A 21,770-nucleotide genomic window follows, 5' to 3' on the forward strand; every position below is an offset into this window, starting at 1 on the left:
ATGATAGGTAGGTAGATAGAAATTGAAATAAGATAGGAGCATAGATAGATATGTCTATGATAGATTGATGGGTAGATAGATGATAGATTGATGGAAAGAAACAATATATGATTAACTGATAGATTGTAGAAAGAAACACATATGATAGATAGTTGATAGATTGAAGGGTAGATGGGTAGATAGATGATAGATACATAATTGATTGAAAGATGATAGATACATGACAGATACGTACATACATAGATGGTAGATAGATACATGATTGGTTGATTGATTGATAAATGATAGATACTAGATAAACAGATGGCTAGAGAGATGATAGATGAGAGAGAGAGAGACAGAGAGACAGAAAGACGGAGAGACAGAGAGAGAGAGAGAGAGAGAGAGATTGAAGGATTGATGATAGATAGACAGATGATAGATAGAACCTGCTTCTATTTTATCCTGGAAACACATCTATGCACACGTTGTAATATAATTAAGAAAGTTGTTAAAAGAAGTGAACCTTGATAATAAGAATTTTCTCATGTAATGTGTGTTGTCCCTGTTAGAATTCAAGGAGTACCCAGGACAAAGTAAGGTCAGCTGCAACCTCTCATTTCATAACATTTCTAGCTTGGAGAATATTCATCCGGGGAGAAATGAAAAACACAAACGGGTAAATGGAAAATTGTAAACTAGGGTGTGGAAAGAATACCAGGTAACACAAAAGCAACATATTTCTTCTTGCATGAGGAACTGCTGCGATGAGAAGGATGAGTGTTTAAAAGGGTTAACACAGAGGTAGGAGGTACACGTGGTTCCCCATAGTGGAAGTCAGAAAAGTAGACACCATAGAGAGTTTAAAGGATAGTCATAGCAGAAACTCTGCTATGATATGGTGCTATCATGTTCTGTGCATTCCGTGCAAGCCAATAGGTTCAGATTTTTCTCCTCTGTGTTTTGAAAGCCCTGTGCTTAGACACCTGCTTTACTAGAGCATCCTCACTGAGGATACCAGATACTTTAGGGACAACAGCCTTCTAATTCCAAGAGCATGGGGAGAACTGTATCTCCTCATAGTGTGTCCACACACAGGCAGGGAGGTGTGATTACTCATCACTGTTCGCATCAATCTATATTGAGAATTTTCTCTGTACAGGACATGAGAATCCATATGCTATCAAAATGAGTGAACATCAAAATGATGCATTTATGGCCCTGGGTCCAAGCAACTACACCGCTTATCTCAACATCCAAAAGGTGATCCAGGATATGCAGGCCCCTCATGTGCCAGGAAAACTCATTCTAAAGCCCAAGGAATCACCCCGAGACCATCAGCAGAGGAGTGAGTATCATCCCTTTAAGTTTTCATATTCCATGGCTTTTAAATCCTTCTGTTGCCTTTTCCCTGGGACATTTCCAATGATACCCAACTGATAATTACTTTTTCTAATGAAAGGTAGTATTAGCTTGGGATATATTTCACAAGAACAGATATACTCCTTAATATATTTGTGGGATGACAATTACGTGTGAATCTAAACCCATCTATATTAGTGCAGACATTGTTAAGGTTGACAACGGGATCTGTGGTGAACATTATTATTACAAAGAATTCTATGACCATGCATTGAGCTAAGCAATGATTTAGATGAACTGTATAAATAGTGCCCGATTTTTATTACTTCTTTGAAAGTTTCATACAGTGTGTTTTACCAAATTGAATTACGTTCTCCCAAGTGTTCCACGATCAACTCCCCTCTACAAGAATACTCAACTGTTGTCCACTTCCCCCACCTTAAAACAGTGGTTCTCCACCTGACTAATGTGAGCACTTAGTACACTTCTTTGTGTTGTGTTGTGTTGACTCCAACCATAAAATTATTTCATATCAGTAAATTTGATACTGTTATGAATCATAATCTAAACATCTAAAATTGACATCAAATGGGTCTTGACCCTAAAATTGAGAACCAAAGTCTTCAAACATAATAATATCAAATGAGATTTGTGTTTCCCATGTGCCCTTTGGTAGGGGTCATTCCCTGGTACATGGTCCACTTCTACTACAGGCAAACCCTTAAGAAAAACAGAATCTCGTATTGTAGCAGCAACCAATGGCCTGCACTGCCTCACTTAGGCCCGGGACTTTTTATCTCCCTCCCTCCTTGATGCAAAGCACCTTGGATGTACTGTAACAACTCTTCAGAGTTCATAGCTGGAAGTGCAATGTTATGCACAGAAAAGGTTTTGTTGACTTCAAAACAAAACTATTACATCTCTGACCATCTTTCTGCCCCTCTTTGTGTGATGATATTTGAACCTTGATAAGAGAAAATAAAATAGAGGCACCATATTTAGGGATTTGCCTTCCAAAGACTCTTTTTTTTGACTTATGAAGCTGTTGGCCTTGCTTGTTTCTTACTGGCTAGCTCTGACTTAAGTATTTATCCCATAATTGCCAATATAAGTATTTCTCTTACCGGAGAAGAGTTCCAGACACTTACTTCTCTGACGGGCAACATTGTGACTCCCTCTGTTTCTCCTACCCAGAGTCCTCTTCCAAAGACACTTCTCGGCCAGTTGTGGAAATCTGTGTGGATCACCATCAACTGGAAAGACACTTCTCTGACAGGGGTTGTGTGATATACTGATCTATGAGTATAAAAGCACACAATTAGCAGTCACTTTAATACTATTCACAGTTAAGCACTAGCATTTCCACTATGACCCCTGACCCATGTACCAAAACGGGTGCGTAGTATGGGGTTCATCTTGTCTGTTGGATCTTCAAACCCATTCAGAACGAGGTTGGCAAGCTTCATATCACCTGTGCCCCTATTGCTCCACTGACTATACCTTGCCAGGCCAGTGTTATAGTTGTTCATAAGGTCACAGCTGGGTAGTTCTGTTACTTTACTCTTCCCGTAGTGTGCATAGCACAGTAGAGCTGACTTACAGCATTATATGAGTTTCAAATGGATTCCCTGCTTCTGTGAGTCCAGCAATAGAGTCCAACCCAAATTTTGGAGAGTAAGCCAGATCACTGGCAGTGGTCTGTATGTTTTGGGATTCTGTGAGATCCTCTCAGTCCAGCAATTTCCAAGCATTAACCTATTTCTGCCTTTGGAGGTTTTATTTGTTAGCTTGTGGAGTCTAGTAGGGACAATATTGCCAAAATATCAGATAACTCAATTTAAACATTTTAATAAGTAAATGTATATATTTTAGGAAGCATATAAAGCAATATATTTCCATAGCACATTTTCAAAACATTTTTAGGATTAATTATCCTTTTTATAAACTCTCCTATTTTGCCTTCTCATACTTAATCTATTAAACCTTTGTGTTACATTACTCCCTTTGCCCCATATGTTTAATATCACTTGTTTAGAAAAGCCTTGCCATATTCTTTACTTGCTTCCCAGTTTCTATATGAATTACAAATAAAATACACTTATTTACAGTTTTGAGTAGCCAACTCACTGTAAGGTTGTAGACCCAAGATGTACAGTGAGCAGAGTTTATTTAAGGAGTAACCTCCCCAAAAGCCATGTGAACATTTAAATGATAGTATTTGATGGGATTGCTGCATCTTCTCCATGGCCTGTCGGTTCAGGATTACCTACTTAGCACATGTGACCATTGATATACACATTACGGTACTCTACTGAGAGACCATCAGACTTCTGAAATGATGATCTCCGTTCTCCTCAGATGCAGAGACAACAGTTAGGAGACGCTCCCGCCTAAGACGGATATTTCGCCGTCTAGGGTCCACCTGCCATGACTGTGCGTGTTTCCGTTCTCCATCCCCAACTCCTGGTCGCCTCTTTAATAACCCTCTAGGGGCTATTTGTCAAGATGGCAATCTGCCAACTTCAATTCTGGTGAGCATGGTGTTTTTCCTCTGTGGCCATCTGAGCAGGAAAGTCTACAAATGGGAAAGCATTCTCCTCAGAGTAGCGCTAAGAGGACATTATAGGCAAACATCAGTTAGATGGGGAAGCCTCCAAGTATCACTATTTAGGAAAAGTATCCGCAGATTGTTTTGATGAATCATGGAAAGCACAACAGGAAAATGCCTTCTAGTTCCTTCTCCTGTCCAGCAAGGTACACACTGACTCTCTGAGTCTAATCAGCCCCTAAGATGTGATGCTCTGAAGCATCCTCACCTCATAATCAGTTTCTTTCTTGAAACCCACAGTGTCATCAGACATAACCCTATGGTCATTTCGTTGTAGCCTGACCACTCTTCTAATCTAAATATCTGGCATATTTTGGTTTGCATACCAAGAGCTTAAATATAAAACCTTACCATTTGCTATGTATTAATCCTCTCACTCTGACAAATTATGTCAAAAAGACCCATATTTTGGACTATGTTACTCTAGAAAGTAACCAAACTGTCAGTAGAGACACAGAATGTCCAACACTTTCACCATCGTGATGTTTACACTGCATAGGAACCAGGCTATCATTATCAGACTCATGAATGATAGTAGAGTAACCTTACTTAAGTCATAAGACATGGAAGTAACCATGATGTCACCATCCAGCCTACGCGAACTCAATCACTCAAAGTCCTAGTCTCATTGTGTATGGTACCCAAGCTTCCATGGTAAATCACAGACAGGGTAAATTGTGGTTCCCATGGCTTCATGGCATAGTTGAAACTATGAAGACAGAGCAGAAGGAGATGAAAGGCTCACTCAAAGGAAATACAAGTAGAAAAGGGCACTGTGAATATCAGTTTGAGCCTTGTTATACTTAGAGCCCTGGACATAATGAAAGTAGGAATAGGGTCATAATCAGAAAAGACTCCAAAGGGAAGTAGGATGACACTCTGGGGAAGGGCATTCATAGGAAGAACAGCAAAGTACAAGAAACAGTGTCCATGTCTAGAGACAGTTTGATTTGAGACCATCCATCACTGCAGATGAAAATCTGCTTCCAACGTGTTCCCAGTTCTCAGCATGAAATGTTAGAGTCGTTCTGAGAGAGGAACACCTGTAGGATCAATAGATTCAATCAGTAAGAGACTGGACCTGACAGAGGCTTTTGAAACCTCAATCCCAACCCAAATGACACACTTCTTCCAACAAGCCACACCTCCTAGTATTCTCATATAGATCACGCGCTGGTGACTAAATATTCAAATATATGAGTTTTGGGGACAATTCCCATTCAAACCATCACACACCCATTGCCTTGGGACTCATGAAGACTCATGCTGCTACCCTGCAAGTGTGGATCTATAATGGCAGGTACTTATGTTTCCCTACACAGACTATGCTGTCTCTCCTGGAGGAAACTGGACCTGCTGTTGAAGGCATTTTTAGAAAATCAGGAAGTATTGCAGAATGCCAAGACCTTAAGGACAAGCTGGATTTGGGAGAAGAAGTAGATCTGAGGGAGAAATCCATCTTTGTCGTGTCTTCAGTTTTAAAGGTATTTGGGAAGGTGGCTGAGAATGACGACCGGCATGGCCAGAGCTAGAGTTTGCATAACTCACTAATGAGTACTCAGTCAGCAGCACCCCTAATATGCCCTGAGTTCTTTACAAGCAGTGGCACAGTGGAGTTCCTCTTGGTATAATTTTTTGAGTAAACTGCTTCCTGTCTCAGCAATGAACTCGGCAGCCATTGGCCTAAAAATCCATAGAAGAGAGATTTGTGCTCTGAGTTGATTTAGTTAATTTACATGATGCAAAATTATAACTGATGTTTCCAAAACTCCCAAATGGCACCGTGGCTACTGGGTTCTCTGTCTTCAACCACTGTGACCACAAAAAAAGAAAACCATGGCAGAACTCTATCTTCTACAATGGTTTTGTATCACATTAATAGTAAATGCACTCTGTTATGTTCGTTTTCTCACTTCTTCTATCATGACATACCCTCACCTCACACTATTATGAATTGTCCCGGCCCGCAGGACACTCAACGTGGATCTTATGGACACCTAGGAAAAAGATGGGGGCAGGGGACACAAGGACGGATGCCAAGACAAGAGTCTGATCAAGGGGACAACTTTATTCATCTCAAAGGGATTTATATAGGGGAAGAGAGGAGGGGAAGGAATGGGCAATGTGCTGTAGCTGCCATGAGCCTGGCGGAGCGAAGGTCAGTGGGATGGGTAGGGCATCCTGTGTCCTCTGGTAACCTAACTGCAGATTCTAACTTTGTCTTTCACATTCCACCTTCTATTAAGCATATGCCCTACATAAGTCACAGGTCAGTTTCTGGAATTTGGCAGATAGCAGGGTGGTCCCGAGTCACCTACTTTCTATGAGGGTTGAGTCACGTCTTATGAGTATGTGAGGCAGCCGTACCTGCTTGATGGCTGGAGGTCCCTGACAATGAATGAGCAGTTACTAAGTTACATAATCACGATAATTAATCCGAGGGCTTTGCTGGAGATAGACAATAATAAGCATTTCAGTGACATGTAGAAGACCAGCATAAACAGGTTATCAGGAAGAATCTGAAAACTCAAAAGGAAATCACCTTTTCATTGAAGAGATAAGATGAAAACTCAGGCTGGCTTCTAAGTCAAGCTGTCTTGCCTCTGTTTCTTGAGTTCTGGATTTAAACCTGCATGGTACCAAACTTGCCTCAGTTTCACAGATTTTAGGAGCTAGATTTGCTACTTTATGATTTAATCATCAACTTTACATACTGACATATTTCCTGTGTGCCATTGAAGTGGTCAGCATATTGACACCTTTTTAAAATTTTTTTCTTTCAATTAGAAACATGCATGCTTCAAATGTCAATCCCAACTCCTCCCATTCTCCCTCCACCAGTCCCAACCCCACCTGCCCACCCCCAGCCAAAACTCCACATCATTCCCCAGGGAGGGCCAGGCCCTCCTTGGGGGGATTTCCAGAGATTATTATTTCATCCAGGGCAGGGCCCATGTGTCCAGGCTGAGATAGCATCAATCTATATGGAATGGGCTCCCGGAGTTCATTTGTATGCCATGGTGAACACTAATCTACTACCGAAAGCCCCAGAGATTTCAGAGGCCTCCTCACTGACACTAAATTCATGGAGTTTGGATCAGTCCCCTGTTGGCCTCTTAGCCATCATTCTGGAATTCAAGAGCTCTCCCTTGTCCAGTCAGCTGTCTTTGTGGGTTTCACCAGCACGGTCTTGACCACTTTGCTCATCACTCCTCCATCTCTGTCACTGGGGTGCAGGGGGTCAGTTCAGTGTTTAGCTGTGAGTATCTATCTGTCTCTGCTTCCATCAGTCACAGGATGAAGGTTCTAGAATATCATATAAGGTAGTCATCAACCTTATCATCAGGTAGGGCATATTATTATCGTCTTTCCACTATTACTTAGTTTTCCAGTTGGTATTATCCTTGTATATCTCTGGAAATTTTACTAGTGTCAGCTCTCTCCTCAAAGCTATAATGACTCCTACTATTATGGTATCGCTCATCCTGCTCTCCTCTATTATTACCCTGACTCAAACATCCTACTCCCCCATGTCTTCTTCTACCCTTCTCTTATTCCACTCTCATTTTCCTGGTTCCCTCTCCTCTACCCCCATGTTACCAATCTGCCCAGGAGATCTTGCCTCTTGCCACTTCTCTGGGGTATAATTGCATATCTCTTGGGAACCTCCCTGTTTCCCTGACTCACTGGCCTTAGGTTTGTAGGCTGACACTCCCCTGATCCATGTCTAAAATCCATATATGAGTGAGTACAAAACATATTTGTTTTTTCGTCACTGGGTTACCTCACTCAGGATGCTTTCTTCTAGTGCCATCCATTTCCCTTCAAATTTCAAGATTCCATTGTTTTTTTTTAATTCTGTGTAAATGTACCATATATTTTTTTTAATTCTGTGTAAATGTACCATATTTTCTCTATCCACTTTTCAGTTGAGGGGCATCTAGGTTGCTTCCAGGATCTAGCTATTACAAATAATGCTGCTATGAACATAGTGGAACAGACATCCTTGTTGTATGAATGGGCATCTTTTGGGTATATGCCTAAGAGTGGAATTGCTGGGTCTTGCGGTATACTGATTTCCATTTTCTGGAGAACACTTCATAATGATTTCCAAAGTGGCTGTACGAGTTTGCACTCCCACCAGCAGTGGAGGAGTGTTCCACTTTCTCCACATCCTCTCCAGCACAAACTGTCATTCGTGTTTTTTATTTAACCCATCCCGACAGGAGTAAGATGATATCTCAGGGTTGTTTTGATTTGCATTTCCCTAATGGCTAAGGATGTTGAGCACTTTCTCAAGTGTCTCAGTCATTTTAGACACCGCTATTGAGAATTCTCTGTTTAGTTCAGTCTCCAAGTTTTTAATTGGGCCTTTTAGTGATTTGGAGAATAGCTTCTTGAGTTTTTTTGTAAATTTTGGAGACCAGCCTTCTGTCAGATGTGGGGTTAGTGAATATCTTTTCCCAATCCGTGGGTTGCCTTCTTGACTTGCTGACTGTGCCCTTTGCCTTACAGAAGCTACTCAGTTTCAGAACGTTTCATTATTAATTGTTGATCACAGTGTTTATGATACTGGTGTTGTGTTCAGGAAGCGGTCTCCTGTACCAAGTCGTTCAAGAGTACCTCCCACATTCTCTTCTAACAAGTTCAGTTTGGCTGGACTTATGTTGAGGCCTTTGATCCATTTAGAGTTAAGTTTTGTGCATGGTTATAGACATGGAACTATCTGCTGTCTTCTACATGCCAATAACCAGTTATGTCAGCACCATTTGTTGAAGATGCTATCTTTTTTCCATTGTATAATTTTAGTTTCTTTGTCGAAAATCAGGTGTTCATACGTTTGTGGATTGATCTCATAGTGTTCAATTTGATTCCATTGGTCTGCCTGTCTATTTTTGTGCCAGTACCAAACTGTTTTCAGGACTACAGCTCTATAATAGAGCTTGAAGTCTGGAATGGGGATGCCTCCACATGCTCCTTTGTTGAGCAGGGTTGTCTTGGATATCCTGGGCCTTATGTTTTGCCATATAAAGTTGAGAATTGTTCTTTTAAGGTCTGTGAAGAGTTTTGCTGGGATTTTCATGGGGATTGCATTGAGTCTGTAGATTTCCTTTGGCAGGATTGCCATTTGTAATACATTGATCCTACCTATCCAAGAGCATGGGAGATCTTTCCATTTTCTGGTGTCTTTTTAATTTCTTTCTATAAAGACTCAAAGTTCTTGTGATACAGGTATTTCACTTGTTGGTCTAGCGTTACCCCAAGGTATTTTATGTTTTGTGTGGCAATATTAAAGGGTGATGTTTCTCTGGTTTCTTTCTTAGCCCTCTGTATACAGTACAGCTACTGATTTTCTTGAATTGATCTTGTATCCCACGACTTTGCTGAAGGTGTTAATCTACCTTAAGTGTTCCCTGGTAGAGTTTTTTTGGGTCACTTATGTAAACTATCATATCATCTGCAAATAGTGAAAGTTTTACCTCTTCCTTTCCTATTTGTATCCCCTTGATCTCCTTTTGTTGTCTTATTGCTCTAGCTAGAACTTCGAGTACAATACTGAAGAGGTGTGGGGATCAGGGACAGCCTTGGCTTGTCCCTGATTTTGGTGGAATCACCTTGAGTTTCTGTCCATTTAGTTTGATGTTGGCTGTTGGTTTGCTGTTTATAGCTTTTTTCTCAAAGGACCAACTCTTTGTCACATTGATTCTTTGTCTTGTTTTCCTAGTTTCTGCTTTATTGATTTCATCCCTCAATTTGGCTTTTTCCTGGTGTCTACTCCTCCTGGGAGAGTTTGCTTCTTTGTGCTCTAGAGCTTTCAGGTGTGCTGTTAATTCTCTAGTGTAACTGTTCTCTAGTTTCTTTATGTGGGCGCCTAGTGCTATAAACTTTCCTCATAGCACTGCTTTCAAAGTGTCCCATGAGTTTGGATATGATGTGTCTTCATTCTCATTGAATTCTAGCAAGCCTTTAATTTATTTTATCTTCATTCTTTGACCCAGAAGTGGTGCAATAGCACATTATTCAATTTCCATGAGTTTGTAGGGTTCCTGCAGGTTGTGTTGTGGTTGAACTCTAACTTTAAACCATGGTGGTCTGATAAGATACATGGATGTATTTCAATTTTTTGTAACTGTTGAGGATTGCTCTGTTGCCAAGTATGTGGTCAGTTATTCAGAAGCATCCATGTGGCGCTGAGAAGAAGGTATATTCTTTTGTGTTTGAATGGAATGTTTATAGTTGTCTGTCAAACCCAATTTGGTCATAACTTCTATTAGTTCCATTGTTTCTTTGTTAACTTTCTGTCTTGTATTCCTGTCTGGTGGTGAGAGGGGGTGTTGAAATCCCCCACTATAAATATGTGAGCTTCTATATGTGGTTTGAGATTTGGTAATGTTTCTTTTACGAATGTGGATGCCTTTGTGTTTGGGGAATAGATGTTCAGAATAGAGACTTCATCTTGGTGGATTTTTTCCTGTGATGAATATGAAATGACCTCCTTCATCTCTTTTTATTGATTTCAGTTTAAAGTCTAATTTGTTAGATATTAAGATTGCTACTCCTGTTTGTTTCTTGGGACCATTAGATTGGAAAATCTTTTCCCAACCCTTAACTCTGAGATAATGTCTGTCTCTGAGTCTGATGTGTGTTTCTTGTATGCACCAGAAGGATGGGTTCTGTCTTTGAATCCATTCTGTCAGCCTGTGCCTTTTTATTGGCCAGTTAAGACCATTAATATTGAGAGATGTTAATGACCTTTGATTAGTCACTCTCATTTGTTTTGGAATGGTTGCTGTTGGTGAAATTGTATGTGTATTTCCACCCCTTTTCTCTTTTTGGGTGTTGGTAAAGTGGGATTATCTATTTCCTATATTTTTCTGGTTGTAGTTAACTTCCTTGGACCGGAGTTTTCCTTCAAGAACTTTCTGTAGGGTGGGTTAGTGGATATGTATTGTTTAAATCTAGTTTTGTCATGGAATATCTTGTTTTCTCCATCTGTAGTGATTGTAAGTCTTTGATGGGTATAGTAGTCTGGGCTGGCAGTCCGTGGTCTCCTAGTGTTGATAGAGTATGCTATTCAGGACCTTCTGGCTTTCAGATGTTTCCATGGAGAAGTCAGGTGTAATTCTTATAGGTTTGCCTTTACATGTTATTTGGCCTTTTTCCTTAATTTCTCTAAGTATTCTTTCTTTATTCTGTATGCTGGGGTGTTGATTATTATGTGGCAAGGGGACTTCTTTGTGATCCACTCCATTTGGTGTTCTGTAAGCTTCTTGTATCTTCATTGGCATTTCTTTCTTTAGGTTGGGAAAGTTTTCTCCTATTTTTTGTTGAATATGTTTTCTGTCCCTTTGAGTTGGGTTTCTTCACCTTCTTTTATACCTATTATTCTTAGGTTTGGTCTTTTCACGGTGTCCCACATTTCCTGGATATTTTGTGTTAGGGATTTGTTGGTCTTAAGATTTTCATTGATTGATGAATCTATTTCTCCTAGTGTGTCTTCATCACCTGAGATTCTCTCTTCCATCTCTTGTATTCTGTTGGTTAAGCTTGCATCTGTAGTACCTGACCGTTTCCCCAGGTTTTCAATTTAGAGCATTCCTTCAGGCTGTGTTTTATGTTATTGTCTCCATATCACCTTTCAACCCTTGCACTCTTTGAGCTTTTTCTTGTAATATTTGCTTTGTGTTTTGTTCCATTTCTTGAATTTTTTGGATTTTTTATTTTTTGTCTTCTATTTCTTACATTTTGTGGTTAGTTTCTTCTTCCATCCCTTTAATGGATTTTGTCCCATCCTCTTTAAGGGCCTGTATCATTTTCATGAAGGTGCTTTACAGGTCATTCCCTTCTGCTTCATCCTCTTTGGGGTGTTCAGGTCTTACTGGTGTAGAACCTCTAGACTCTGGTTGTGTCATATTTGTTTTTCTGTTGCTGAGTGTGTTGTTACATTGCCTCTTCCACGTCACTTCTTCCAGTGGGTCTAGAAAGAGTCCCTTCCTCAAGTGGCGTGTAGGTGACCAGGGTTTCCTTTCAGTGGGTGTAAGCAAATCCAATATTCCCTTGTCTCCGTTCTCTGTCCTCTGCCCTCTGCCCTGAGTGTGGGCAGAAGAGGACCAGCTCGACTGCAGTTGACTTGGCTGCAGTCCCCAAGCCAGGCGATCCGAGAGAGGGCGAGTGGGATGAAATCGGGTCTAAGATGGGGACCTGGTGCTCACCTCTGCCTTCTGCTCTGAGTGTGAGCGGATGTAGACTAGCTCTCTCTGCAGCTCTTGGTAGTTTAGTAGTCCATGGGCGGGGTTGGGTCGACATGGATGAAGTCCCCAAGCCAGGGGATCTGAGAGGGGAGCATATTGACATCTTTAATATGATATTTAGTGGTCCAAATCTGAGATTGGCCAAAATTTTGATTGTCCTTTTTAGAAATTATTTTGTACAATGTCTTGTTGGTGTTTTGACAACAAACTGTTACTTTAATCCTAAGGAACTGAACTTTTACACAAGGAGCAGTGAATCATGGCACTGTTATCACTCCTGGAAAACACAGGTAGCATAGGACAGTCCAGTCCTCACATGTAATTCAAGACAGCATTTAGATCACTTGCCTTAGAAACTTTCAGACAAGAAGTAAAAGCTGCATTCAAAAGGGATAAACAAAATGCACATGTTAATTTATTGAAGATGTATGCATGCTGAACAATTGCATCAGCCTTTGTCACTTGCACCTGAGTTTGCAAACATCCTAGAGGAAATTTGACCTGGGAAGAGATTCATCCATGTCCCCACCACCACCACACTGTACTCTTAGGTCTCTATGTTCAGTACAGTGAATCCAAACCCCTCTTCTGCCTGTGCCAGTCAGTAGATCTCAGATAAGGTTCTGTGTGGGGAGAACCTGGGGAGTTTTGAAAGGATTGGGGTTAAACTTAATTCTTCAATTGACAATTCTCTCAGAATTTTCCAATGTAAACTTTCATAAGTAAAATGTGAATTTTTCATCTTTGTAAGGATTTTCTTCGAAACATCCCTGGAGGAGTATTCTCATCTAGCCTTTATGATAAATGGATGGCAGTCACTGATCTAGACAATGAGAAGGAAAGAATATCTTCCATCCAGAGGTAATAATGCACTCTTGAGTTGGAAGAACAAAATGCAGACAATGTATTCTTATAAATATGACTAAAGTCATGCTCAGCAACAAAGATTTATTTAGTCCACACATAATGTGCATCTTTTTAAAGGAGAACTAATGTCTAAGCACTTCAGAGTAGCAAACCCTGTAATCTAAGCATGAGACAGACGATTGTGAAGATTATCCTCAGAGTTATTCACTGATTCTAGGACAGCTGGGGCTACTTTATGAGACAGTCTCAGAAAACAAAACCAATGTCTTACTATTATGATTATATTGATTTTCTCCTAGTACAATTATTATAGAACATAACCCAATACATACAGCCTGAATAAATGACACAGTGAAAAAGAAATTCACTGTCCCACAGGACATACTTGGTCTTCCAGTCTGTTAGTGAATGATTTAAATAGTCTTAAATGATTATTGAACAGACAGGTCCATGTCCAAATATGGACTGAATTCTATGAAACATTTCTGTGTGTATGAACTCCTGGAATGAACTCTCAGATACCAGATAAGATTTGGGTTCTAATCTCCACACAGAAATGCATTTTACCAAAAATATGGCGGTGGTTGTGCACACCTTTAGTCCCAGCCCTCAGGAGGCAGGAGCAGGCAATCTCTGTGAGTTTGAAACCAGCCTGGTCTACAGAGCAAGTTTCAGTACAGTCTCCGAAGCCACAGAGAAACCCTTCTAAAAAAAAACAAAAAATATATTTGGATAAATTTTGTTCAAATGAAAACAAAGCAATATTTTAGGACATGTTACTGTTTCTTTTTAATCTCAATTAACTTTATATGGTATACAAATTTTTTTCAGTTCCTCTTTTCCATATTTAGAACTTCATTAGTAATATTTCCCATTTAAAAAAATTTGTTTCTGTTCAGTCTTTTAGAGCAGCTGCCAACACCAAACGTGGTCCTCTTGAGACAGCTATTCCAGGTCTTACACAGCATTGAGAGACATTCGTCAACTAACTATATGACATCTTATAACTTATCTGTGTGTATGGCACCCAGTCTTCTGTGTGTGCCTAACCGTAGCATGTTGGAATTAGAAAAAGGAATCTCAAAACAGGTAATGATATGTATAACTTTGTGCTTTGGTTCAGTACAATATTCTGCCCTAGTGTTTTGCAAGGAAGGTTCTCTTATTCATTTCTTCCCTTTAAGAGAGACAGAAGAGTAACCATTTCTGAGTTAGGCATCTTCCTCGTTCTATAACAAAAATAGATTAAACTATTCTATCTGGAGATGAATTGTTCATCTTCACCCATTTTTCAAATTTCTAACTTGTCCATAATTGATCCTATACATTTTCATCCCATGAGAAGAATATTTTAAATAGTTTGCCTGATCCAAAAATTGTGTACTTTTGTGAGGAATCAGAAAAGAATGAAGAGAGGCTAGGGACCCATCTTACTATCCATCTCTAGGCCTTGCTTCTTCCATCAGACCTCCACGTTAATCCAGGATCAAGCCTTCAACATGTAAGCCTCTTGGGGGACATTGAAAACTAAACTAGGGCACGTTTCATCTTTGATAATGGAAGAAGAAGCCAAGCAAATTTTCTAGATTTTCCTGGAAGTAAAAGTGGCTAATCAATTGACTAAGCTCAACTAAACATTCAGCTGCTGAACACCAATGCATGGAGGCAGTGATGGTGTTTCTTTGCAGATGCCTTCTTCCTACCAAGAAGACCCAGGGAGCTTTGGTGCCCAAAGTATACACAATTCATGTAAAACCTGAGTTCACTTGTTTTCCTTTCATTTGGTGGTTTGTAAATCTCAACAAAAACTCTATTCTTCACCCCATACTCTTTTTTTTTTTCGTTATTCGAGACAGGGTTTCTCTTTATTGTTTTGGAGTCTGTCCTGGAACTCGTTGTGTGAACCAGGCTGGCCTCGCAATCACAGAGATCTGCCCGCCTCTGCCTCCCTAGTTCTGGGATTAAAGGCGTGTGCTACCAATGGCCAGCTCACCCCATATTAGTTTATTAGTTCTCTTTCTCCTTGTAAGGACAAAAACACCCGAGAATGTGGGGGATTTAGCTCACAGCTTGACCTGATACAGTCCATTACATGTGAAGTACACGTTCAGGGACTTGAAGTACTGTACAATTGGCTGTGCAGTCAGGAAGCAGAGAACAAGGGGAGGAGTGCTAACCTGGCTTCTTCATTCACTCCCTTTCTGCTCATTCTGACTTCATGTGCAAAGGTTGTGCATCCTCTGTCAGGATGAGTCTTCGTCTTTAACTGATCCTCTGTACACACCTTCAGAGACAGACACGGAGCTGTGTCTTCTCAGTGAATATAATGCCATTCTAGTACAGCGAAGCTTGATCATCATACTGAATACCTAGAACATTAACAAATTACACTTTATTGATTGTATTTTAAGATCTGTTCTAGATACTATTGTAACTTACACAGTTTACTCTTAAAAGAAAACAACTCATATATTTTATAGCAATTTTGATTAGAAATTTGAATTTCAAAGTTCCCTACCTCAGTCTTCTATGTGAAATGTGGTTCCCAACCATATCAGATGACAGCTGCCATGTTTGTCCTTTGTTGTCAACAGATTTCTCTTGTACAGTACTTTATTGAGAACTTTGAAAAGATATTTGAAGACAACACGAATATACATTTAGGAGAAAGCTCAGTGATGCCTAGTAACGGCAAGGAGCCTTTGCATACTTCCATTAACGGCGAGGAGACTTTCGATATTTCCATTAACCCCGAGGAGACTTTGGATATATCCATTAATGGTGAGGAGCCTTTGGATACATCCATTAATGGCGAGGAGACTTTCGATACATCCATTAACCATGAGGAGCCTTTGGATACATCCATTAACGGAGAGGAGACTTTCGATATTTCCATTAACCCCGAGGAGACTTTGGATATATCCATTAATGGTGAGGAGCCTTTGGATACATCCATTAATGGCGAGGAGCGTTTGGATATATCCATTAATGGTGAGGAGCCTTTGGATACATCCATTAATGGTGAGGAGTCTTTGGATACATCCATTAATGGAGAGGAGCCTTTGGATACATCCATTAATGGTGAGGAGACTTTCGATAAATCCATTAACCATGAGGAGCCTTTGGATACATCTATTAATGGAGAGGAGCCTTTGGATACTTCCATTAACGGTGAGGAGACTTTCGATACATCCATTAACGGTGAGGAGACTTTCGATACATCCATTAATGGTGAGGAGACTTTCGATACATCCATTAATGGCGAGGAGCGTTTGGATATATCCATTAACGGTGAGGAGCCTTTGGATACATCCATTAACGGAGAGGAGACTTTTGATATTTCCATTAACCCCGAGGAGACTTTGGATATATCCATTAATGGTGAGGATCCTTTGGATACATCCATTAATGGCAAGGAGCATTTGGATATATCCATTAATGGTGAGGAGCCTTTGGATACATCCATTAACCATGAGGAGCCTTTGGATACATCCATTAATGGAGAGGAGCCTTTGGATACATCCATTAATGGTGAGGAGACTTTCGATACATCCATTTGCCATGAGGAGCCTTTGGATACATCTATTAATGGAGAGGAGCCTTTGGATACTTCCATTAACGGTGAGGAGACTTTCGATACATCCATTAATGGCGAGGAGCGTTTGGATACATCCATTAATGGAGAGGAGCCTTTGGATACATCCATTAATGGTGAGGAGACTTTCGATACATCCATTAACCATGAGGAGCCTTTGGATACATCCATTAACCATGAGGAGCCTTTGGATACTTCCATTAACGGTGAGGAGACTTTCGATACATCCATTAACGGTGAGGAGACTTTCGATACATCCATTAACGGTGAGGAGACTTTCGATACATCCATTAACGGTGAGGAGCCTTTGGATACTTCCATTAAAGGAGAGGAGCCTTTGGATACTTCCATTAACAGTGAGGAGACTTTGGATATATCCATTAAAGGCGAGGAGGTTTTGGATAACTCCATCGATTTGCGTGAGTTGGATGTTGTCCAGGAAGATGAGAAAACCTGTGCTAGTGAAAAGACACATCCCAGTCATGAGGCAGAGCCACCGCATCCACCTGCTGCTCCTCATGATGGTGAATACACAGGTGAGAGTTCATCTACACTCTGACAATGAAAATCAGGGTTAGAGGATACGCAGACACTCAGTAACAGCTGTTTCCCTGACAGCAGCATCAAAACATACTATATCAGCATAGATTAGACAACTTTTCTCAATAAAACTGTACATGGAAGCTCAGCCTTGTGCACGGTCAATATGCCCTATTGAAACCTATGTGAGGTGCCCGGTAGAGACACGTTTGTATTTGTCTTCTCTCTTCCCAGTGGTCCCAGAGAACACCCAGATAAAGGCACCATAATAAGAGATATACTATCCCGAGACTCTTTTTTTTTCAAATTATGAAGCTGTTGGCCTTGCTAGTTTCTTACTGGCTAGCTCCGACTTAAGTATTTATCCCATAATTGTTAATCTAAGTATTTCTCTTACCGGAGAAGAGTTCCAGATGTTTATATCTCTGGTGGGCTACATCTTGACTCCCTGTGTTTCTCTTACCAAGAGTCCTCTTCCAAAGACTCTTATACTCAGCACATCGGCCATTTGTGGAAATCTGTGTTAATCACCATTAACTGCAAAGACACTTTTCTGGCAGTGTTGTGTGATAGGCTGATCTATGAGTATAAAGGCACACAATTAGCAGTCACTTTAATACTATTCACAGTTAAGCACTAGCATTTCCAGTATAACTCCTGACCCATGTACCAACACAGGTTTATAGTATGGGGTTTATCTTGCCTGTTGGAACCTCAAACCCATTCAGAATGAGGTTGGCAAGCCTCATGTCACCTGTGACCCTATTTCTCCACTGACTATACCTTGCCAGGCCAGCGTTATAGTAGTTCATAAGGTCACAACTGGGTATTTCTGTTACTTTACTCTTCCCGTAGTGTGCATAGCACAGTAGAGCTGTGTTAGAGCATTATATCAGTTTCAAATGTATTCTCTGCTTCTGTGAGTCCAGCAATAGAGTCTAACCCAAATTCTGGAGAGTAAGCCAGATCACTGGCAGTGGTCTGTATGGTTTGGGGTTCTGTGAGATCCTCTCAGTCCAACAATTTCCAAGCATTATCCTATTTCTGGCATTGGAGGTTTTATTTGTTAGCTTATGGAGTCTACTGGGGACAATATCACCAAAACATAAGATAACTCAATTTAAACATTTTAGTAAGTAAATGTATATATTTTAGGAAGCATATAAAGCAGTATATTTCCATATCACAATTTCAAAACATGTTCAGGATTAATTATCCTTTTTATAAACTCTCCTATTCTACCTTCTCATACTTAATCTATTTAACCTTTGTGTTACATTACTCCCTTTGCCCCATATGTTTAATATACTCTGTTTTGAAATGCCTTTCCAAAGTCCTTACTTAGTTCCCAGCTTCTATATCAATTCCAAAAAAACTACACTTATCTACAGTTTTGAGTACCCAATTTACTGTTAGATTGTAGAGCCAAGATGCACTACCCTCCTATGCAGTGCCTTGTACAGTGAGCAGAGTACATTTAAGGAGTAACCTCCCCAAAGGCCATGTGAACATTTAAATGATAGTATTTGTGGGATTGCAGCGTCTTCTACATGACCTGTCTGTACAGGTTTACCTACTTAGCACATGTGACCATTTATATACACCTTAGTGTGCTCTGCTGTGAGACCATCAGAATTCTGAAATGATGATCTCCGTTCTCCTCAGATGCAGAGACAACGGTTAGGAGAAGCTCCCTCCTAAGTCAGATATTTCGCCGTGGAGCGTCCACCTGCCATGACTGTGTATCTTCTCGTGCTCCAGCCCCAACTCCTGGTCGCCTCTTTAATAACCCTCTAGGGGCTATTTGTCAAGATGGCAATCTGCCGACTTCAATTCTGGTGAGCATGGTGTTTTTTCTCTGTGGCCGTGTGAGCAGGAAAGTCTACAAATGGGAAAGCATTCTCCTTAGAGTAGCACTAAGAGGACATTATAGGCAAACATCAGTTAGATGGGGAAGCCTCCAAGTATCACAATTTAGGAAAAGTATCCCGAGATTGTTTTGATGAATCATGGAAATCACAACAGGAAAATGCCTTCTAGTTCCTTCTCCTGTCCAGCAAGGTACACACTGACTCTCTGAGTCTAATCAGCCCCTAAGATGTGATGCTCTGAAGCATCCTCACCTCATAATCAGTTTCTTTCTTGAAACCCACAGTGTCATCAGACATAACCATATGATCATTTCGTTGTAGCCTGACCACTCTTCTAATCTAAATATCTGGCATATTTTGGTTTGCATACCAAGAGCTTAAATATAAAACCTTACCATTTGCTATGTATTAATCCTCTTAACCTGAAGAATTACGTCTTTCAAATTTTGAACTATGTTACTCTAGAAAGTAACCAAATTGTCAGTAGAAACAAAGAATGCCCAACACCGTCACCGTAGTGATGTTTACACTGCATAGGAACCAGTCTATAATTATCAGACTCATGAATGATAGTAGAGTAACCTTAATTAAGTCATAAGACGTGGAAGTAACCCATGATGTCACCATCCAGCCTATGCCAACTCAATCACCAAAAGCCCTAGTATCATTGTGTATGGTACCCAAGCTTCCATGGTAAATCACAGACTGGGTAAATTGTGATTCCCATGGCTTCATGGCATAGTTGAAACTATGAAGACAGCAGAAGGAGATGAAAGGCTGACTCAAAGAAATACAAGTAGAAAAGGGCACTGTAAATGTCAGTTTGAGCCTTGTTATATTTAGAGCCCAGGACATAATGAAAGTAGGAATAGGGTCATAATCAGAAAAGACTCCAAAGGGAAATAGGATGACACCCTGGGGAAGGGCATTCATAGGAAGAACAGCAAAGTACAAGAAACAGTGTCCAGGTCTAGAGACAGATTGATTTGAGACCATCCATCACTGCAGATGAAAATCTGCTTCCAACGTGTTCCCAGTTCTCAGCATGAAATGTTAGAGTGGTTCTGAGAGAGGAACACCTGTAGGATCACTAGATTCAATCAGGAAGAGACTGGGCCTGACAGAAGCTTTTGAAACCTCAATCCCAACCCAAGTGACACACTTCTTCCAACAAGCCACACCTCCTAATAGTCTCAAATAGCACACTCCCTGGTGACTAAACATTCAAATATATGAGCCTATGGGGACCATTCCCATTCAAACCACCACACACCCATTGCCCTGGGACTCATGAAGACTCATGCTGCTGCCCTGCAAGTGTGGATCTATAATGGCAGGTTCTTATCTTTCCCCACACAGACTATGCTGTCTCTCCTGGAGGAAACTGGACCTGCTGTTGAAGGCATTTTTAGTAAATCAGGAAGTATTGCAGAATGCCAAGACCTTAAGGACAAGCTGGATTTGGGAGAAGACGTAAATCTGAGGGAGGAATCCATTGTTGTTGTGTCTTCAGTTTTAAAGGTATTTGGGAAGGTGCCTGAGAATGACGACCGGCATGGCCAGCGCTAGAGTTTGCATAACTCACTAATGAGTACTCAGTCAGCAGCACTCCTAACATGCCCTGAGTTCATTACAAGCAGTGGCACACTGGAGTTTATCTTGGTACAATTTTTTGAGTAAATTGATTCCTGTCTCAGCAATGAACTCTGCAGTCATTGCCCCAAAAATCCATACAAGAGGGATTTGTGCTCTGAGATGATTTATGTTAATTTACATGATGAAAAATTATATCTGATGTTTCCAAACTCTCAGCTGTCGCCATGGCTACTGGGTTCTCTGCCTCCAACCACTGGGACCACAAATAAAGAAAACCATGGCAGAACTCTATCTTCTACAATGGTTTTGTATTACATTAATAGGAAATGCACTCTGTTATGTTCGTTTTCTCACTTCTTCTATCATGACATACCCTCAGCTCACACTATTATGAATTGTCCCGACCCGCAGGACACTCAACGTGGGTCTGATGAACACCTAGGAAAAAGATGGGGGGGCAGGGGACACAAGGACAGATGCCAAGACAAGAATCTGATCAAGGCGACAACCTTATTCATCCCAAAGGGATTTATATAATGGAAGGGAGGAGGGGAAGGAATGGGTGATGTGCTGTAGCTGCGATGAACCTGGCGGAGCGAAGGTCAGTGGTATAGGTAGGGCATAGTGTGTCCTCTGGTAACCTACCTACAGATTCTAACTTATCTTTCACATTCCACATTCTATTAAGCATATGCCCTAGATAAGCCACAGGTCTGTTTCTGGAATATGTACGCTAGCAGGGTGGTCCCTCTGAGGGCTGAGTCACGTGTTATGAGTACCTGAGGCAGCCGTACCTGTTTGATGGCCGGAGCAGTTACTAAGTTACACAATCATGATAATTAATCCGAGGGCATTGCTGGAGATAGACAATAATAAGCATTTCAGTGACATGTAGAAGGACCAGCATAAACAGGTTATCAGGAAGAATCTGAAAACTCAATAGGAAATCAACATTTCATTGAAGAGATAAGATGAAAACTCAGGCTGGCATCTATGTCGAGCTGTCTTGCCTCTGTTTCTTGAGTTCTGGATTTAAACCTGCATGGTACCAAAATTGCCTCAGTTTCACAGATTTTAGGAGGTAGATTTGCTAATTTATG

The 21,770-nt window shown here is 40.7% G+C and overlaps 1 protein-coding gene and 1 long non-coding RNA gene across 2 annotated transcripts in view; one reads left to right on the forward strand and one right to left on the reverse strand.

Annotated features, from left to right (window-relative positions):
* Positions 1-21,314, forward strand: part of LOC121142002 (rho GTPase-activating protein 20-like) — a 43,831-nt gene extending 22,517 nt beyond the window's left edge. Inside the window, exons 7-14 of the mRNA XM_040751083.1 lie at positions 1,142-1,327; positions 3,700-3,872; positions 5,272-5,433; positions 12,953-13,062; positions 13,968-14,157; positions 15,663-17,199; positions 18,869-19,041; positions 20,434-21,314. Of these exons, the coding sequence (XP_040607017.1) occupies positions 1,142-1,327; positions 3,700-3,872; positions 5,272-5,433; positions 12,953-13,062; positions 13,968-14,157; positions 15,663-17,199; positions 18,869-19,041; positions 20,434-20,643 (2,741 nt within the window). The 3' untranslated portion in view covers positions 20,644-21,314. The remainder of the gene's footprint in view (positions 1-1,141; positions 1,328-3,699; positions 3,873-5,271; positions 5,434-12,952; positions 13,063-13,967; positions 14,158-15,662; positions 17,200-18,868; positions 19,042-20,433) is intronic.
* LOC121142003 lies at positions 1,326-15,614 on the reverse strand. Its single transcript, XR_005879012.1, has 4 exons — positions 15,587-15,614; positions 15,246-15,437; positions 6,492-6,578; positions 1,326-2,637 (listed from the first exon to the last, which is right to left on the reverse strand). It is a non-coding gene; the product is annotated as an uncharacterized LOC121142003 (long non-coding RNA).
* Positions 21,315-21,770: the final 456 nt, after the last annotated feature.

Source organism: Mesocricetus auratus, unplaced genomic scaffold (assembly GCF_017639785.1).
Source record: "Mesocricetus auratus isolate SY011 unplaced genomic scaffold, BCM_Maur_2.0 Super-Scaffold_100008, whole genome shotgun sequence".
NCBI classification, from domain to species: domain Eukaryota; kingdom Metazoa; phylum Chordata; class Mammalia; order Rodentia; family Cricetidae; genus Mesocricetus; species Mesocricetus auratus.